Source organism: Capsicum annuum, chromosome 11 (assembly GCF_002878395.1).
Source record: "Capsicum annuum cultivar UCD-10X-F1 chromosome 11, UCD10Xv1.1, whole genome shotgun sequence".
NCBI classification, from domain to species: domain Eukaryota; kingdom Viridiplantae; phylum Streptophyta; class Magnoliopsida; order Solanales; family Solanaceae; genus Capsicum; species Capsicum annuum.
The window spans coordinates 229,181,681-229,199,168 of NC_061121.1; the positions used below are offsets into that span (position 1 = coordinate 229,181,681).

General features: G+C 37.1%; 1 protein-coding gene and 1 pseudogene across 2 annotated transcripts; one reads left to right on the plus strand and one right to left on the minus strand.

The window, feature by feature from the left end:
• Positions 1 to 3,243: 3,243 nt before the first annotated feature.
• On the minus strand, positions 3,244 to 6,442 carry LOC107846159 (annotated as a pseudogene).
• A 1,663-nt stretch (positions 6,443 to 8,105) lies between these two features.
• Positions 8,106 to 16,193, plus strand: LOC107847163 (putative disease resistance RPP13-like protein 1). 2 transcript variants are annotated; one of them, XM_047399868.1, is made up of 10 exons: positions 8,106 to 8,194; positions 8,293 to 12,279; positions 12,755 to 12,828; positions 13,020 to 13,283; positions 13,381 to 13,457; positions 13,762 to 13,883; positions 14,133 to 14,228; positions 14,607 to 14,684; positions 14,962 to 15,047; positions 15,607 to 16,193. In XM_047399868.1, the coding sequence occupies exon 2, from the start codon at positions 8,302 to 8,304 to the stop codon at positions 12,253 to 12,255; it is 3,954 nt and encodes a 1,317-aa protein (XP_047255824.1). In that variant the 5' UTR covers positions 8,106 to 8,194; positions 8,293 to 8,301; the 3' UTR covers positions 12,256 to 12,279; positions 12,755 to 12,828; positions 13,020 to 13,283; positions 13,381 to 13,457; positions 13,762 to 13,883; positions 14,133 to 14,228; positions 14,607 to 14,684; positions 14,962 to 15,047; positions 15,607 to 16,193. The 2 variants fall into 2 exon arrangements, with proteins under 2 accessions (XP_047255824.1, XP_047255825.1); XM_047399869.1 differs by having other exon boundaries at positions 14,962 to 16,193.
• The last annotated feature ends 1,295 nt before the right edge of the window (positions 16,194 to 17,488 follow it).

Consider the following 17,488-nt stretch of genomic DNA (forward strand, 5'->3'; position numbering starts at 1 on the left):
ATATGTCGTCTAAAGAAAGCAATATATGGCCTCAAGCAAGCCCCTCGGGCGTGGTACAATGAACTTAAGGCATTTCTTCTTTATCTAGGATTTGTCAAGTCAGAATCTGATGCCTCACTCTTTATTCACAAAGTGTCAAACAACATTTTGTACGCACTGGTTTATGTAGACGATATCATTATTACAGGGAATCACAACTCAGAAGTAAATCGGGTTATTGCTCGTCTTGCTGGGCGTTTTTCCATTAAGGATCTTGGGAATCTAAACTTCTTTCTTGGAGTGGAGGTGCTACGAACTGCCAAAGGAATCACTTTATCACAGTCCAACTACATCAATGAAATCCTCTCTGACGAAAACATGAAGGACCGTAATTCAGAAAAAACCCCAATGAGTGCCATTGAAGTTCCTCAACTACATGATGGAGCGGAACCAACTGATGCCACTCGCTACAGGAGAGTTCTTGGAAAACTACAGTACTTGTCTTTTACTCGTCCAGACATTAGCTTCTCTGTGAATAAATTGTCTCAATTTATGCACTCTCCATCTGAAGTGCACTGGAAAGCACTCAAACGAGTACTCAGGTATCTCCAAGGAATACTTCAGTTTGCTCTTCACATTCAAAGAGGTAATGATTTCAACCTACATATGTACTCTGACGCGGATTGGGTTGGAGATGTGAGTGATCGAGCTTCCACTACTGGTTACACATTATTTTTTGGACAAAATCCTGTGAGCTCGTCTTCCAGGACACAAAGAACAATTGCTCGCCCATCAACTGAAGCAGAGTATCGTGCTGTTGCAAGTGCATTGTCTGAAACCAACTGGGTGACAAATCTGCTAAAAGAATTACATGTTTCCCTTCCTCAAAGATTAACCATTTACTGTGACAATGTTATTGCAACTTATTTATGCGGAAATCCAGTTTTTCATAGCTGCATGAAGCACATTGCTGTAGACTTTCACTTTGTTCGCAAACAAGTTCAGCAGAATGAAGTTCACATTGTTCATATTCATGCGGCAGAATAAATCGCGGATACTCTAACTAAAGCTCTACCAAAGCCAGCCTTTGATAAACACCTATTCAAGCTAGGCTTTGCTACACATTGCCTATCTTGAGGGGGGCGTATTGGCGCATACATCCTATCTTGGAAGATATCTCATGATTGATCTTCCCTATCTCAATAGATCTTCCATATCTCATAGTGATTTAGTTTCTATTTAGAAGAAGACCACAATACTTTATTAGTTGATTCTTTCCTTATTTAGTTTGTATTCTCTTGTATATATATACATCCATGTCAATGAAATCAATAGAAGCTTTCATACCTTACTCATCTTTATACGGATAACTTGACATTTAATTTTGAGGAATTCCCTTTGCTTGTCTATTAGCTTGATTTGGTCTTTGATCGATTGTCATTGCAGGAGTTGTTTAATCTTGTCTCCATTTAAACTTCAGTCAATTTATGGAATCGCAAATGAAAATCATAAGTGGTCAGAAACATGCAATCAATTTGCGCCAGAGATGAATTTAAGGCTAATAAAATGAACAGGCGTATCATGATGTATTAAGACTATGCTAGTCGCTAGAGGTTGAACAATGGGGAAGCCTTCTTGATTAATAGAGTTCAAAGGTGTATAATACACAAGGTTTGTTTCCTATCTATCAAAAATATAAATGTTTGCCTCCCAATAAATTTAACATCTAAAAGCATCAGCACGGTTCAGTTTTTTTGTTAATGATTATTCGAAATCAACTTAGCAAATTTTATTCTTTGACAGGATTTTGGTACGCTGGTACAACTCTTAGCTCAGTTGGTAAAAGGAAATTTCTGCTGCAATTCTCTATTGAATAGAAAGTCACTCGAATGTGGTCTGACAGCAAAACGTAGTGAACAAAGACAAGTCATTTTTTTACTGTCCAGTGCTCTTGACTATCAGTCAAAGGTTTTGTTATCGTTGGCTGTAAACGTTGTACTAATGCTTTGAATTTTATACATAAATATGTGTGCTCATCATCAAACACAGCTTTAAATTTAAGCTCTATAGAGAATCTCTAGAAAAGATAATCACAGATAACAATCAGAAGTTTTAGGAAGCAAGTAAACAACATCCAATTGTTGTCTCAGTTAGATTGCTTGTTTTTACTAACCACTATATATATTTGGTATGGTCGGATTTGTTCAATTGGAAAACCCCCAATGTATGGCTTCAATATAAGTATTTACTTGGCAGGTAATAATAAAGTTCTCCTTTTCACTTGTATACCTTCTAGTTATTGTCCACGCAGTTGATTTTCTTATTCTATTACCTGTTGGTCTCTGTTTGGGAACACATGCTGAAGTGAGTGATGAACCATTTGGATTTATGGGTTCATTGCAGTTTGTAAGTTCGTTGTTACTGGCAATCCTCATATATCTTCATTACCTTTTTTTAACTTTACCTTAATTCTAATCTCCCAAAATGTTTTCCAGCTCTTCTCACCAAGATTCCAGCTTTGAGATCATTTTATCTAGATAAATTACACTACTGGAGAGAGAGTGCATCTGTCACGAGCAGTTTGGCGTACTTTCTGGCTAAGGATACAATTGATCATATCAATACTCTTGTAGAGCCTGCAGTTTATCTATCAATGTTCTAGTTCTTCAACAATCCAAGACCATCAATTTTGGATAATTGTCTTGTCATGCTTTGTGTCGTATATTGTGTTACTGGGATAGCTTATGCACTTGCCATCTACTTTGAACGTGGTCAAGCTCAACTGGTGTGTACTCAGCACTTATGATCATACAATACGTATCAACTCCAATTGTTATCCTCTATTGCCGTGGTTGTCATTGTTGCTGTCTTGCTTCATCACTAGGTATACAAGGAAGAATGCCAGTTTACAGTCTCAAAACCATGACGAAAATGTTGGGAAACCTCAAAAAGTTGGGTCCCTTGTGAAGATTATTCCATATAACCTTGATATGATTCTTGCCAAAAATGTAATTTTTGAAACAGATCGTATATAGCAGCAGGAGTCAATTCAAGAGGTTATATGAGTCTTTCTTCTTTAGGTGAAACATCAAGTGTAACGTATGTTAATAGTAGTTTCTCTTGGAGAATGATTCTACCTGGTTCCTGAACCTCGAGAAATAGCCGAAAATGTCTGTCTCGTCTTCATGAAGTTGACAAGGATATGACTGAGAGTACACCACAGAAATTGGAGGTTATACCCAAAAGTTGATAAAGATCAGGCTATTAACATCAAATTATGTAAATGGTTATGCAGCCAAATGTGATTATAGCATACAGTACATCTTTTCTGTTTACAAAACTCTACTGTTTTTTTCTGTTCTTTTTGATTGGTAACACTGAAGGGGAATCTTGAATTATCTAGTAAAGTTGCTGCCACGTGTTCAAGCCGTGAAAACAGCCTCCGGCAGAAATGCAAGTAAAACAACAGCATAGAGCAATCAAAAGAGCACAGCTACATTATTCAATACGATTGTTGACACAATTTTATTTCCAAACCAAATCCCCCATGAATTTTAATCCAGCGACGCCCCTTATCTCCACATCAACCAATGGTGCTTGGATTATCTTTAAACTTGATAACTCTGGATCTTTTGTGATCATATCAAGAGCACGCATCTGATCCTGAAACATGTAAAACAACAGAGGCATAAGCAAAACTATGCAAGTAAAGATGTGTGCTCTCGATATTAGAAGTGTAGTAGTTAGGGAATTCAAAGGAAAATGTGACACCGCGAAGAAAACTTGACACCAAACACCATCCGACAAATTATGATGTGGAAGTTTACGTTCAGGACATTTTCCAGAAAGGGTATTGATGGCCTTCTTAAAATTAGTTTTCAAACACATCAATGATTTGACACAAACACATCAACTCTTACCTTTCTTCTCATCAAACAGAACTTGCATTCTGATGTGGATGGAGGTAGGATTTGGTTGACGATAAGCCTTCTTACTGGAACAGTTTCCTTCTTCAACGATGCACAGAGTCGTGAAGTCTCATTGATCGCCATCACCTGTACAGAATGTGTTTGTAACAAAGGGGTCACTCAAAAAGTCCTCAAGAAGAACTTGGAAGCACAGTAAAGAATAGCTACAAGGTACATATTTTGGTCAATTAATATTTGCTCAGTTGGCAACACTGGCTTAAATAAATATGAAACAATATCGCAGGGTGGCATACTTGCTAAAGTATTAATCCATGTATATTACGAAAAGCACTCAAAACTCAAAAGGAGGCGAAAGATCAGTACAGAAAGATACTTTTGAAGCAATTAGCAGCCTTCATCTTACTCCCTCCTGTTTCAATCTGTTTGTATTACTTTCCTTTTCAGCCCATTTCAAAAAGAACGTCCCTTTACTTTTTGGCAATTCTTTAATTTCAACTTTCCACATTGCAGGCTTAAGATCACAAGATTAAAGGACATTTTGGAGAACGAACTACAAGAAAGGAAAAGACGAGGTGGAGGATGATACTTATACTTGGAAGTACTACTAAAGAAGCGACAAGCTAGGTTTGTTGCAAGCTTATGCTCCAGAGTTATTAACCTATAGTAATAGGAAGACAGAATTTGTGCATTACAGTGGGGATTGTCACGATGATAAACTCTGTCGTTGCTGAATCATGGAACAGATCCCGAACTTTTGCCATCCTCTCCCTTAATTGCTCTAGCTTGTCACTCTGCAGTGAAAGGAAATAATGCTCAACGCAAAGCAATAGCACAGCAAGAAAACTATTATTGTGACTTCAATGCTTACAGCATCATCTCGTTGTGGCTCCTCTTTGTTGAACATGGATTTTAAAGCTGAAGTAGCTGATGCTATTTTCTTTTTAAGCTGTGACACATGAGAAAGTACTTGTAAAGCTGAAGTAAGTGCATAATAGGACTTTGGTAGACGAACTTGAAACAAAAAGACCACTGCAATAAGTTCCGGTTAAGAGAGAGAGACATTTGAGGATTCTCGTTCTTAAACATGGAAGCATTTTGATGGAAGAAAATCAGAAATGACCCATAATATCCTTCCAGTAGCAAGACAGCAGTTACCTTCATCACCTTGCCTATTGATATATCTAAGAAGTCTGGCAGTGATAGTAGTCTAAGTGTGTGTTCCTGCAGAATCAACTGGTAAATGCAAACATTAAGCTAAGAGAACAAAAGGGGACGATGGTGCACTAAAGCTCCCGCTATAAGCGGGGTCCAAAGAAGGGACGGACAGGTTGTTTCCACGGCTTGAACCCCTGACCTCCTGATCACATGACAACAATTTTACCAATTACTCCAAGAGAACAAGTTTTACGTTAAACCAGTTTCTTTCAACTCATCGTTGGTGCTGTATCAAAAACTATATTCCTTTGATTCAAGAATTTGCATGACCTGCAGAACCATCCTATGGTCAAAGAGACTGGAATAAGGTAACAATGACAGTCTGAAAAGCGTATTGACTACTCATTTACACATGCCTTAGAAATTGCAATAGCCTCATCTAGACAGGCAGAGGAGTGTCCGACAGCTCTCGAAGTTTTAGTTCTCCCAGCTATCACAAGTTAACAACAGCAGAGTTAAGTACAACAAGGAATGTTTTAAACATCATAATACGTGGATTTTGCCAAAAGAAGAACTACTTTTAATCAGTGGCTCTGTCAGCAGCTGTGGTAAAGAAATGAATCAATAACCTAATAGGCATAAGGAATTGCTTAAAGGTCGGCGATTACGTCAGACACAGTTACTTGGGTCGTTTTGTAGTAGGAAAGAAGATGACACCAAGACTAGGCATGTACAGTTAACGCCATACAAAGAGAGTGATTTAATTGGATAAGAAAAGAACTACGAAACATTTTGCTTTGGGTGTCACCTGGTCAGCAGGCATTCCGAGGCGGCCAATGCTGTCCATAAAATTTTTGACACCACTGTCACCTTGTATTTGGCTCGTTGCGTGGAACTCTTTCCTTGTTTTCTCAGGGTTTATCTATTTGAATATAAGTTTATATTTGTCCTAAACAAGTAGATACTTTACTTCAGTACCAGCACTGAAATAACAAGACCAAGATACCTCTAGTGCATATAATGGAGAATCCACTCCTTGAATCGGAACAAGTGCCCCTCCAGTCAAATCCTACAGAAAGCACAAAATGGTTATATGCATCAATTTCTCTTTTGACGGAATTTTGAGAAGAGAAATATGCAGTAGGTACCTAATCAAAGGAGTCGCTCAAAGAGTGAGCGGGATCAGTTGAAACAACAAGAGTCGGGTGACCGTGGCTTGCAAATTTTACTGCTAGAGAAGCAGCACAGCTAGTCTTCCCAACACCTCCTTTCCCCCCCAACATGAAATACTTCCGTTGTGTCCCACTAACCATCTCGTCGAATCCAACAAAAGCTTCAGTAGGAGTAGTAACTGACCTCACTACAAAGATAAGAGGAACTTAAACAACCCCGAAGCTGTTCTTTATAAAACTTCTTAGAATTCTTCTGTATAATGTCGAGAACACGGATTCATGTTTTTTTTCATCGATTTGAATTGGCATTCACTGTTTACTATATGCAAAAGCAGCTGTGCAGAGACTTGTTTCACACATTTTGGTCCCAAGATACAAACAAAACTAAAAAACCATGGTATCATATGTTGATTGACATTAAATTCAGTCCTGTGTTTTCAATATAGGATTTTCAACTGATGTATTATAAGACTTCTTAAAAATTAGAGAGAGTTCAAAAATCCACTAACAAAAATTATACTACTCCCTCAGTCTCATATCATAATTTGACTAGGCACGAAGTTTAAAAAATAGAAAAAGATAAATAAAAATTTGATGATTTTTACTAAATTATCTTTTATTAAAAAATGTATTATCACTATTTTTAATTTAGTGGGCTTATAAGTGGAACAATAATATCAAATAAAAAAATATGACATTTTTTTTACACGAACAAAAAAGGAAATGATTGATATGCGACTGAGGGAGTAATACATATTGACATTTATGCCCTTATAAGTACAAAATTAAATATGCATACACACATGTAACAAATGTTACTCACTTTTTGTTTCAAAGACTTTTTAATAAGAAGCCCTTTGAATCTAACCTTACATTACAGTAATATCTCATATCAAATGTATCAATATGTACTGAAAAGTTGAGTATTGTCAAAAAAAAGAAAAAAAAATATCATATTTTTAAAACGGATTAAAAAGAAAAGTAAGTTTTGAATCGGAATATAATACAAATCAGTTGTCAGTGCGCTCGTGTATAAATTAATTTTCGCGGGAAAAATTTCTATTTTGCCGGACAAATAGATTTCCGGTCATCTTCTTCAAAGTTCCGGCGAGAAATTTTCCGGTGAAGTAGATTTTGAGTTTAGAAATTTTCCGGAAAAATTTCTCAATGGATTCTTAAAGTTTGCTGGCAAGGAAAAACGATTTTGGTAATTTCTTATTCCTTGTTTGGTTACTAATTCCGCAATAAATTATACTCTATCAGGATTAGTAATTAGTATCGACATAATTGAACTACTTGAAGATGAAATAATAATATCGAGATTAGTTATCTCCGAATAAAATACAAAGAAAATGACAAAAAACACTTTTACTTAATAAAGTGGAGAGTTTTTGTAAATAAATAATTTCTTTTTAGAATGCAATGCATACTAGTTTTAATACAGAAAACAAATCAATTAATTAGAAATTTATTAGATAAAAATAGTATCGAATGAGGTTTATTAATAATGCTGAAATTTGTTGACCTAACATTATTTCTTTATTAACTGTTTGGTTTGTTGTATTATCACTGTTTGAGATATCTATCATATGTTACGTTTATATGTTTCGATTATCACACTATTTGCTTGCTAGTTGCTATATTTTTTAATGTTTTCTGTACCTAAATTTTCTACACTTAAGCCAAGGGTCTTTCGAAAACAACCTCTCTACCTCTTCGAGATAGTGATAAGGTCTGCGTATACGTCACTTGGGTCCCCCCTAATTACACCCCACAAGTACCCTTCCTCTCTTGTGAAGTCTTTGTCTTCTTGTTGGATGAAAAGTCAAACTTTTCGGTAATAGTAGATTGTAGTTAATAGTAGCAAACATAGCTGTACCAATTACAATTAATAACTCTAACAAAAGAGAGAGGGAGAGAGATCATTCTTATTTGCAATTTACTCTTAGCATTCAAAAGGTAAAATAAAGTTGTTAATATTTGATTTGAACATAGAAACATTTATCTTCTCAGAATACTTAAAACCATTTTTGTGGTTCCTTTGTTTTGCTTTGTAGATTTCAGAAATGGATATTGGCTTAGCAGTTGGTGGTGCATTTCTCTCTTCAGCTTTGAATGTTCTCTTTGACAGGCTTTCTCCTCATGGTGATCTTCTCAAGATGTTTCAGAAGAATAAGCATGATGTTCGACTCTTAAAGAAGCTGAAAATGACTTTGGTTGGACTTCAGGCTGTGTTAAGTGACGCGGAGAATAAGCAGGCATCAAATCAACACGTGAGCCAGTGGCTAAATGAACTTCGAGATGCTGTGGACGGCGCTGAAAACTTAATGGAACAAGTCAATTATGAGGCTTTGAGGCTTAAGGTGGAAGGTCAGCATCGAAATCTTGCAGAAACAAGCAACCAGCAAGTAAGTTACGCCAACCTGAGCTTGAGTGATGATTATTTTGTTAACATAAAGGAGAAGTTGGAAAACACCATTGAAACATTGGAGGATTTGCAAAAGCAAATAGGTCTCCTTGGCTTAAAGGAGCATTTTGTTTCGGGTACACGAGAAACTAGAAGACCTTCAACTTCTTTGGTTGAATCTGATGTCTTTGGTAGGAAGAATGAAATAGAGAAATTGATTGACCGTTTAACGTCTAAGGATGCAAGTGAAAAAAATCTGACTGTTGTACCTATTGTTGGAATGGGGGGCATGGGCAAGACAACACTAGCTAAAGCGGTTTACAATGATGAGAAGGTGAAACACCATTTTGGTTTGAAAGCTTGGATCTGTGTGTCTGAGAAATATGATGCTTTCAAAATATCAAAAGGGTTACTTCAAGAAGTTGGCTCATTTGACTTAAAGGATGACAATAATCTTAATCAGCTACAAGTTAAATTGAAGGAAAGACTAAATGGAAAAAGGTTTCTCATTGTTCTGGATGACGTGTGGAATGACAACTACAATGAGTGGGATGACTTGAGGAATATTTTTGTTCAAGGAGATATTGGAAGTAAGATCATTGTGACCACACGTAAAGAGAGTGTTGCCTTGATGATGCGCACTGAGCAAATTAGCATGGACACCTTGTCTATTGATGACTCTTGGTCTTTATTTAAAAGACATGCATTTGAAAACATGAACCCTACGGAACATCCGGAACTTGAAGAGGTCGGAAAACAAATTGCAGCTAAGTGCAAAGGACTGCCCTTAGCTCTGAAGACGCTCGCTGGCATGTTACGCTCCAAATCAGAGGTTGAAGGGTGGAAACGTATTTTGGGTAGTGAAATATGGGAGCTGCCAGAAAATGACATATTACCAGCACTGTTGTTGAGCTACAATGAACTTCCCGCACATTTAAAGCCATGTTTTTCCTATTGTGCAATATTTCCTAAAGATTATCCATTTAGAAAAGAACAAGTTATTCATTTGTGGCTTGCTAATGGTCTTGTATCAAAGGAAACAATTAAAGATTTAGGCAATGAATACTTTCTCGAGTTGAGATCAAGATCATTATTCGAAAGGGTCGCAAATCCTTCTCAAGGGAACACAGAGGAATTCTTAATGCATGACCTTGTCAATGATTTAGCCCAAATTGCATCTTCAAAACTTTGTGTCAGGTGGGAAGAGTGCCAAGAATCTCATATGTTGGATCAAAGTCGTCACTTGTCCTATTCAATGGGAGAAGGTGGTGACTTTAAGAAATTGACACCGCCCAACAAATTGAAGCAGCTGAGGACATTGCTTCCAATCAATATCCAGGGCCTTTACGAAATTAAGCTAAGCAAGAGGGTGCTGCATAACATACTGCCAAGGCTAACATCTTTAAGGGCATTATCATTGTCACGTTATGAGATTGTGGAGTTGCCGGATGCTTTGTTTATCAAATTAAAGCTCCTCAGATTTTTGGACCTTTCTCGGACAAAGATTAAAAAGTTGCCAGATTCCATTTGTGCATTGTATAACTTACAGACACTTCTCCTCTCAGTTTGTACGTATCTTGAGGAGCTACCGCCGCAGATGGAAAAGTTGATCAACTTGTGTCATGTTGACATAAGCGACACTAATCTCTTTAAGAAGCCGCTACATCTGAGCAAGTTGAAAAGCCTCCAAGTGCTAGTTGGAGCCAAGTTTCTTCTAGGTGATCGCGGTGGTTCGAGAATGGAAGATTTGGGTGAAGCTCATAACTTGTATGGATCTCTATCAATTTTAGAGTTGCAAAATGTGGTTGATAGAAGGGAAGCTCAGAAGGGAAATATGAGGGAGAAGAATCATGTTGATAAGCTATCATTGGAGTGGAGTGAAAGTACTGCAGACAATTCACAAACTGAAAGAGACATACTTGATGAGCTACGCCCACACACAAACATAAAAAAACTCCAAATCTACAGATATAGAGGGACACAATTTCCAAATTGGGTAGCTGATCATTCGTTTCTTAAGCTAGTGAAATTGTTTATTGGCAACTGCAAGGACTGTTACTCCTTGCCAGCACTAGGACAACTTCCTTGTTTGAAATTCCTTTCCATTAGAGAGATGCATCGAATGACAGAGCTGACGGAAGAATTCTATGGTAGTCCGTCCTCCAAAAAGCCTTTTAACTCTCTTGAGAAGCTTGAATTTGCACTGATGCCGGAGTGGATCCAGTGGCACATACTAGGGAACGGAGAGTTCCCTACACTTCAGAACCTTTCAATTGAAGATTGCCCCAAGTTGATGGGGAAGTTGCCTGAAAATCTTTGTTCTCTGACAAAATTGATAATCTCAAGATGTCCTGAACTCAATTTGGAGACACCCATCCAACTTTCAAGTTTAAAAAGATTTGTAGTTTCTGGTTCTCCCAAGGCTGGAGTTCTTTTTGATGAGTCTGAACTGTTTACATCTCAACTTGAGGGAATGAAGCAGATTGTTCTTATAGAAATTAGTGATTGTGACTCTCTTACCTTCTTACCTATTAGCATTCTGCTGAACACCTTGAAGACAATAAGGATATATCGTTGCCGGAAATTGAAATTGGAGGCACCAGATAGTAGTACGATGATTTCTAACATGTGTCTCTATAGATTGACACTGGAAAGATGTGATTCTATATATTATATGTCATCAACTGAGTTGGTCCCTAGAGCAGGCTATTTGTGTGTAAAGAGTTGCCAAAACCTTACTAGGTTTTTGATTCCAGATGGGACTGAAAGCCTCGATATTATGTTTTGTGAGAATCTTGAAATACTTTCGGTGGCATGTGGGACCCAGATGACGTCATTGCGTATTTCGGATTGCAAAAAGCTGAAGCGGCTGCCAGAACGTATGCAGGAACTCCTTCCATCTCTTCAGGAACTGAAACTGTGGAATTGTCCAGAAATAGAGTTCTTTCCTGATGGAGTTTTACCCTTTAATTTACAACTCCTTCAAATCATCAATTGTGAGAAGCTGGTGAACTGCCTAAAGGAGTGGCGTCTGCAGAGACTTCCCTGTCTCAGAGAGTTGTACATCGAACATGATGGCAGTGACGAAGAGATTGTTAGTGGTGACAATTGGGAGTTGCCATGCTCTATTCGAAGGCTTACTATATGCAATCTGAAAACATTAAGCAGCCAACTTCTCAAAAGCCTCACCTCTCTTGAATATCTATGTACTGAAGAGTTACCTCAAGTTCAGTCACTGCTGGAACAAGGGCTTCCCTCCTCTCTTTCTGAGCTACGTTTATACGACCATGCTGAGCTCCATTTACTACCGATTGAAGGTCTTCAGCACCTCACTTCGCTTCAACGTCTAGTGATCAGCAATTGCCATCAACTCCAATGTCTTGCAGAATTAGCGCTGCCCTCCTCCCTCTCTGAGCTAACCATCGAGTATTGCCCTAACCTCCAATCCATTCCAGTAAAAGGGATGTCCTCTTCCCTCTCTAAACTATCCATTTCCTTCTGCCCATTGCTCAAACCACTCCTCGAATTCAACAAGGGGGAATACTGGCCTGAAATTGCTCATATTCCTGAAATATATATCGGTGGTACAGTATTTGACAGCGAGTGCCTGTGATGAATAATAAAACGAAGCTCCGATGTAAGTTTTTCTTTTTCCTCAGTAGCTTTTTAGTTTTGCTTATTACTCCCCGTTGCCTGTTTGTTAAATATTTTCCCTTGTTAAGCTATTGGGTGAAGTTTTGGGTAAAGTTTTGTGTTTGGGAAACATATTTCAATTTCTTTTTTTTTTAGAAAAAAGCCATTAAATATAAGCTTATAAGCGTTAACCTCTACCGACTTGACAAGAATGAAACAATTGGAACAATTATAGTTGGGAGGAATAATTAGTGGAGTTTTTTAAAAAAATATAGAGGTTCTAGGTGAATTTTAAGTTTTTAAAGTACCCAAAAACTATAATTTCGCCCAAAAAATTTTATTTTTTTTTGTCCAAAGATGACGATCATGCTATTGAAAATACGACTTACTGTCTAGATAACCTGACAGTTACCTTTGAAAACTACTCCTTGCATGTCTATTAGCTTTTTTTCAGTTTGTTGATCCGTTTATTATCGCAGGAGTTGTTCAATCAATTTGCAAAACCACTAAGTGCACAAATGCTTGACGAATGAAATCTCTATTTCACAATAAGGTAGTATGTTTTGCCCATTCCTTGTTATGAAGCTTGGGAAGCAAAGCTTTTCAAGGAAATATTTCATACACAGTTCTTTTCATTCAAAAGTGCTTTGTTCATTGTGCTTTAATGTCTAGATAACTAGACAGTTATTTCCATGGAATTCTCCTTTGCTTGCCTGTTAACTTGATAGTTAGTTGTCATTGTAGGAGTTGTTCAATCTCTGGGCTGCATATATATCATTGGTGTAATCTCCAATCTCTTCCAGAACCATCAGACTGTCCTCTTCCATGTCTGAACTATGTATTTCCAACTGCCTGTTGCTCGAACCACGTCTAGAATTTGAGAAGGGGGGATTACTTGCTATATATTGCTTATATCTCCTACATCGAGATTGGTTGGGAGTACATGCAATGATTAAAACGAGTGGTGCTCTGATAAATGTGAGTTATTCTATTGGTGCTCTGATGCATGTGAATTATTCCGTTTCTTTTTCTTTTCAGTAGTTTTTTGTTTCTCGTTTTTTCTCTTTGCTTGTTTGCTAATTCTTTCCGTAGTTAAATCTTGTAGAGCAGCATGTAGCGTCTATAGCCTTTGTGAAGCCAAGAGAGCATCTTCAGATTAGCATGAAAAATGACAAATAAAAGGTAATATCTTGCATCTCCAGAAATTTTTATACATTGTGAGAAAAAAGACCTAGTTTAGGTAGGAAACAGGAGTAATAATTTTATCTAGGAAAGTTCATAGCAAAATGTAATACTAACAAATTAGAAGCCTTTTTATCATTCACAATACGTTGATATGTCAGCCCCAGATGTATGTCTTTTTAAAATACGAGTCATTTTTTATTTGATAAAGCTAGAGATGAAATAGACGTACCTCTTTGAATATGCCTGCCTATTCATTATTTGAAGTTTCATCAAATAATTCTTGATTTTTCCCCTTCTCCAGTTACTTGAGCAAGGAGGATGCAGTTTAGAGCTGCACATGTTCTCCCTTGTGCTTTGATAACGTGTAGAATCTTATTGTCCTCCGGAAATGCAGAAACTCTAAAGTCTACTAGAACATCCAAGGTACATGTGGAAGAAAATTCTGGTTCCTATATATCAAAAATGCGCAAGGTTGTTTCCAGATAATTCAGCATCTAAAAGCATCAGAACAATGAATTACCTGGCCTAGGCTATTATCCAGTTTTAAATCTTTTTTTTTTCTTTTTGATCAGGATGTGCTTTTGCCTGAATCATAGTAAAAGACTGTCCTTTTCGCCATTCATGTAATGCTAAATCTTTTCGTTGTTTTACATGTTTTCTCTTTGCTTGAAGTTTCACTGCAATAGCAATTCTTGTATTCTTGAAGTTTCCTTGAGCAAGGAAGAGGTGTTCCGGGGTAATGATTGTATCCAATCAGTGTCGATAAAGGTCTTCCTTCATCCCTCTACATTCTGGCAATCATTAATTTCTCTATCTCTGAATAGTGTATGTACGACATCCATTGCTTGAACCATGTTTACGCTTGATACAAGTGAGGACTAGCCTAAGTTTTCTTTGCTTGGTAAGCGCCTCTAGGTTATGATTTAGATGACTTAGCCTAATTCAGGGTAGAAGTGAAAAAAAAGAGCTTTCAGGATCATTAGAAGCGAAACATAACTATCTATAAGGATCGGTGGTAAACTCATCTAAAGATGAAATTCATGCTACTAGGAACAGCATTTCCACTTCGGATAACCTTCCAGTTATTTTAAAGAATCCCCCCTTGCTTGTTTATTATCTAGTTTCAGTTTGTTGTTAACATTGCAGGAGTTGTTCAATCAATTTGCGGAATCATCTGGAAGGGCATGAATTCTCGGAAAAATAAAATCTCTAATGCACAATGAGGTATATTTTGCCTATTCCTTGTAAGAAAACTGCATCAAGCTTGGACTTGCTTTGAGATGTTGTAAAAGAGGCCTAGTATAGATAGGAATTGATAATTTTCTCAAGAATGTTGATAGCATAAATTAGTGCTAACGTACCACAAATCATTTACCTTTAACGTAGGTATATATGTCAACTGGATGTTTATTGTATTTCTATACATGAACCATTCTTACTTGAAGATTTTTAGTTCATCTCAATAGCAATTGATATACTCTTGTTGTTTCCTTTTTTCCAGTGTGTTGAGCAAAGAAGAAGTGTTTCGGGCTAATGGTTGTAGCAATCAGCGTCAATAAAGATCTTCCCTCATCGCTCTTTGTTCTGGTAATCATTAATTTCCTAGCTCTGAACTATGTGTTTATGGCATCCGTTGCTTGAACCATGTTTACTCTCTAGAAAGGTGAGGACTGGCCTAAGATTTCTATTCCATCTAAAAAGTATCGGTGGTGACTCGTCTAAAGATGAAGTTCATGCTACTGGGAACAACATTTACTCTTTAGATAACCTGCCAGTTATTTTTGAAAACTTCTCCTTGCTTGTCTATTAGCTCATTTCACTTTGTTCATCCATTATCATTGCATGAGTTGTTCTCGTTTCACTTTGTTCATCCACTATCATTGCAAGAGTTGTTCATTCAATTTGTGGAACACTTGGAAGAGCATGAATTTTCGGAAAAATGAAATATCTATTTCACAGTTAGGTAATTTTGCCTATTCCTTGTAAGAAGAATGCATCGAGCTTGGAAATCTAAAAAATCAAAAGATTTTTAAACGCAGTTCCTTTTCGATTAAATAGCTTTGTTCTTTGATCTTTGACGTTTAACAAAGCATCTGATAGGGTAATACTGATGATTCATGAATGTCACCTTTTGTTAAACCTTTAGAATTGACAGCATAACCAAGAAAATGTCATCTCTTATGATACAAGATCAATGGGCTCCACTCCTTTGGGATCGATGCTTCAAGGATCACATCTACGGATTCAAGACTTGGTCGTTCTAGGAGGTCAAATACGTGAATGGAGGATAGCTTGGAAAGAAGCTATATTTATCCTCCAAGAAAGGAATGGGCGACACCACATTTGGATGATAGCTTGAGCTTCGAGAGAGTATGGGCGTCCATTCCAATGTTTTGAGCTTTGGGTCACTTTTGGGCCCAATAACTTTTAGGGTCACTTTTCGACCCATTGTGTAATAAATAGACCATGGCTATAAATAGCTAATTTTCTTTTATTTTTAGGTAGTTAATGAATGATGAATTAAGTTACACTTGCGAGTGTTGTCTTTAAGCTTGTTGGGAGCTTATGGATTGTTGAGAAACGTGGGTTGCTCGGATCCATTCCCGCGGGGTCCTCGTAAGAGGTTGGTGATTGTGATACTTCGATAGGAAGGTCTTCGGGTTTAGTATATCCGTAGATTGTCCTCTCTTTATCATTTTGTGTCAATCTATCTATCATTTTATCTTCCGTTCCTTTATGTTATTGTTTCATTTTCCTTTGTTGTTCTTGTTTTCATGTTGTTTTCAATTTCGTAGTTTCGTCTCATATAATCTTATTAACTCTTCTAGTCTTAGTGGATGCATATAAGCTTTTCAAAATATGAGTCTTAACGCGTATATTGCAATCAAACGTCTAGATAACATGACAGTAAGTTTGGATTTCTTCTTTGTTTGTCTATTAGTTTGATTTCAATGTTGATCTGTTGTCATTGTAGGAGTTGTTCAATCTTGTCTTCGTTGTGCTAAATCCATCAATTCTTGGAATCGCAGGGAAGAGCATGAACTATCAGAAACTATGCAATCAAAAACTGCAGTTTTTTTTCACCAGCAGATGTCTACTTTGTCTTCCTTGAGATGAAACATGTGTTGCTGCACATGGAACATACGGCTCTAATGGAACCCAAAGGTACATGAGAATAAAAGTTGTTTAACGTAGCACACAAACGAACATGTTGTATGTTGTGGTTATAGATTATAAGGAAAGATTTTGTTTTTTCATTGTTAGGATTTTGACAAGGCTCAGCAATTATTTGGGAAGTAAATAGTTTTGAAGGTGTCTCTGCTCAAGTTGTAGAAGCTTTAACTGGTATTTTATTCTCATGTTGGATTGAACATCAGGGACTACGGATGTGATAGCTTGTATTGTTGGCTTTTGGTTTTCGATTAGGCTCGTGCAACTTTAAAATGTGTCACAAGGATCTAAGGCTCGCTTTCAAATATATAAACAGTCAACGTCTCTCATGGTGTTTTGTCAATGTGATATTTATCTAGGATGTGACAATGACTTTCTTGTTTTACCCCGTCGAATGGATCTTCAGTATTAAGAAATCTGTCTTCCTCTATCATGTAATTACATATAGAATCAACTATGTCTTGAATATCAGAATTTTCAACAACAAACTCCACGTCAAGTCGAGCTAGTTCTAGTTCATGCATGTGGAAATATCCATCTGCTGCAACTGCACTTCTCCTCAGGGGCGGAGCTAGCCTTCTGTTCGGGAGTTCAGCCGAACCCCCTTCGATGGAAAAATATATTATTTATACATCATTAAAATTATTTTTTATGTGGTTATAGTAGGTGTTGAACCCCCTTCGACTGAGTTTTCTTTGAATATGAAACCCCTTTAGTTGAAATCTTAAGTTTTCTTTGAATATGGAACCCCCTTCGTTGAAATCCTGGCTTCGCCTCTGCTTGTCCTCCTCTTATTATCACATTTTTTTGAACTTCATACACGTAAAATTCATCTACTTTTTCATCATTGATGCTGC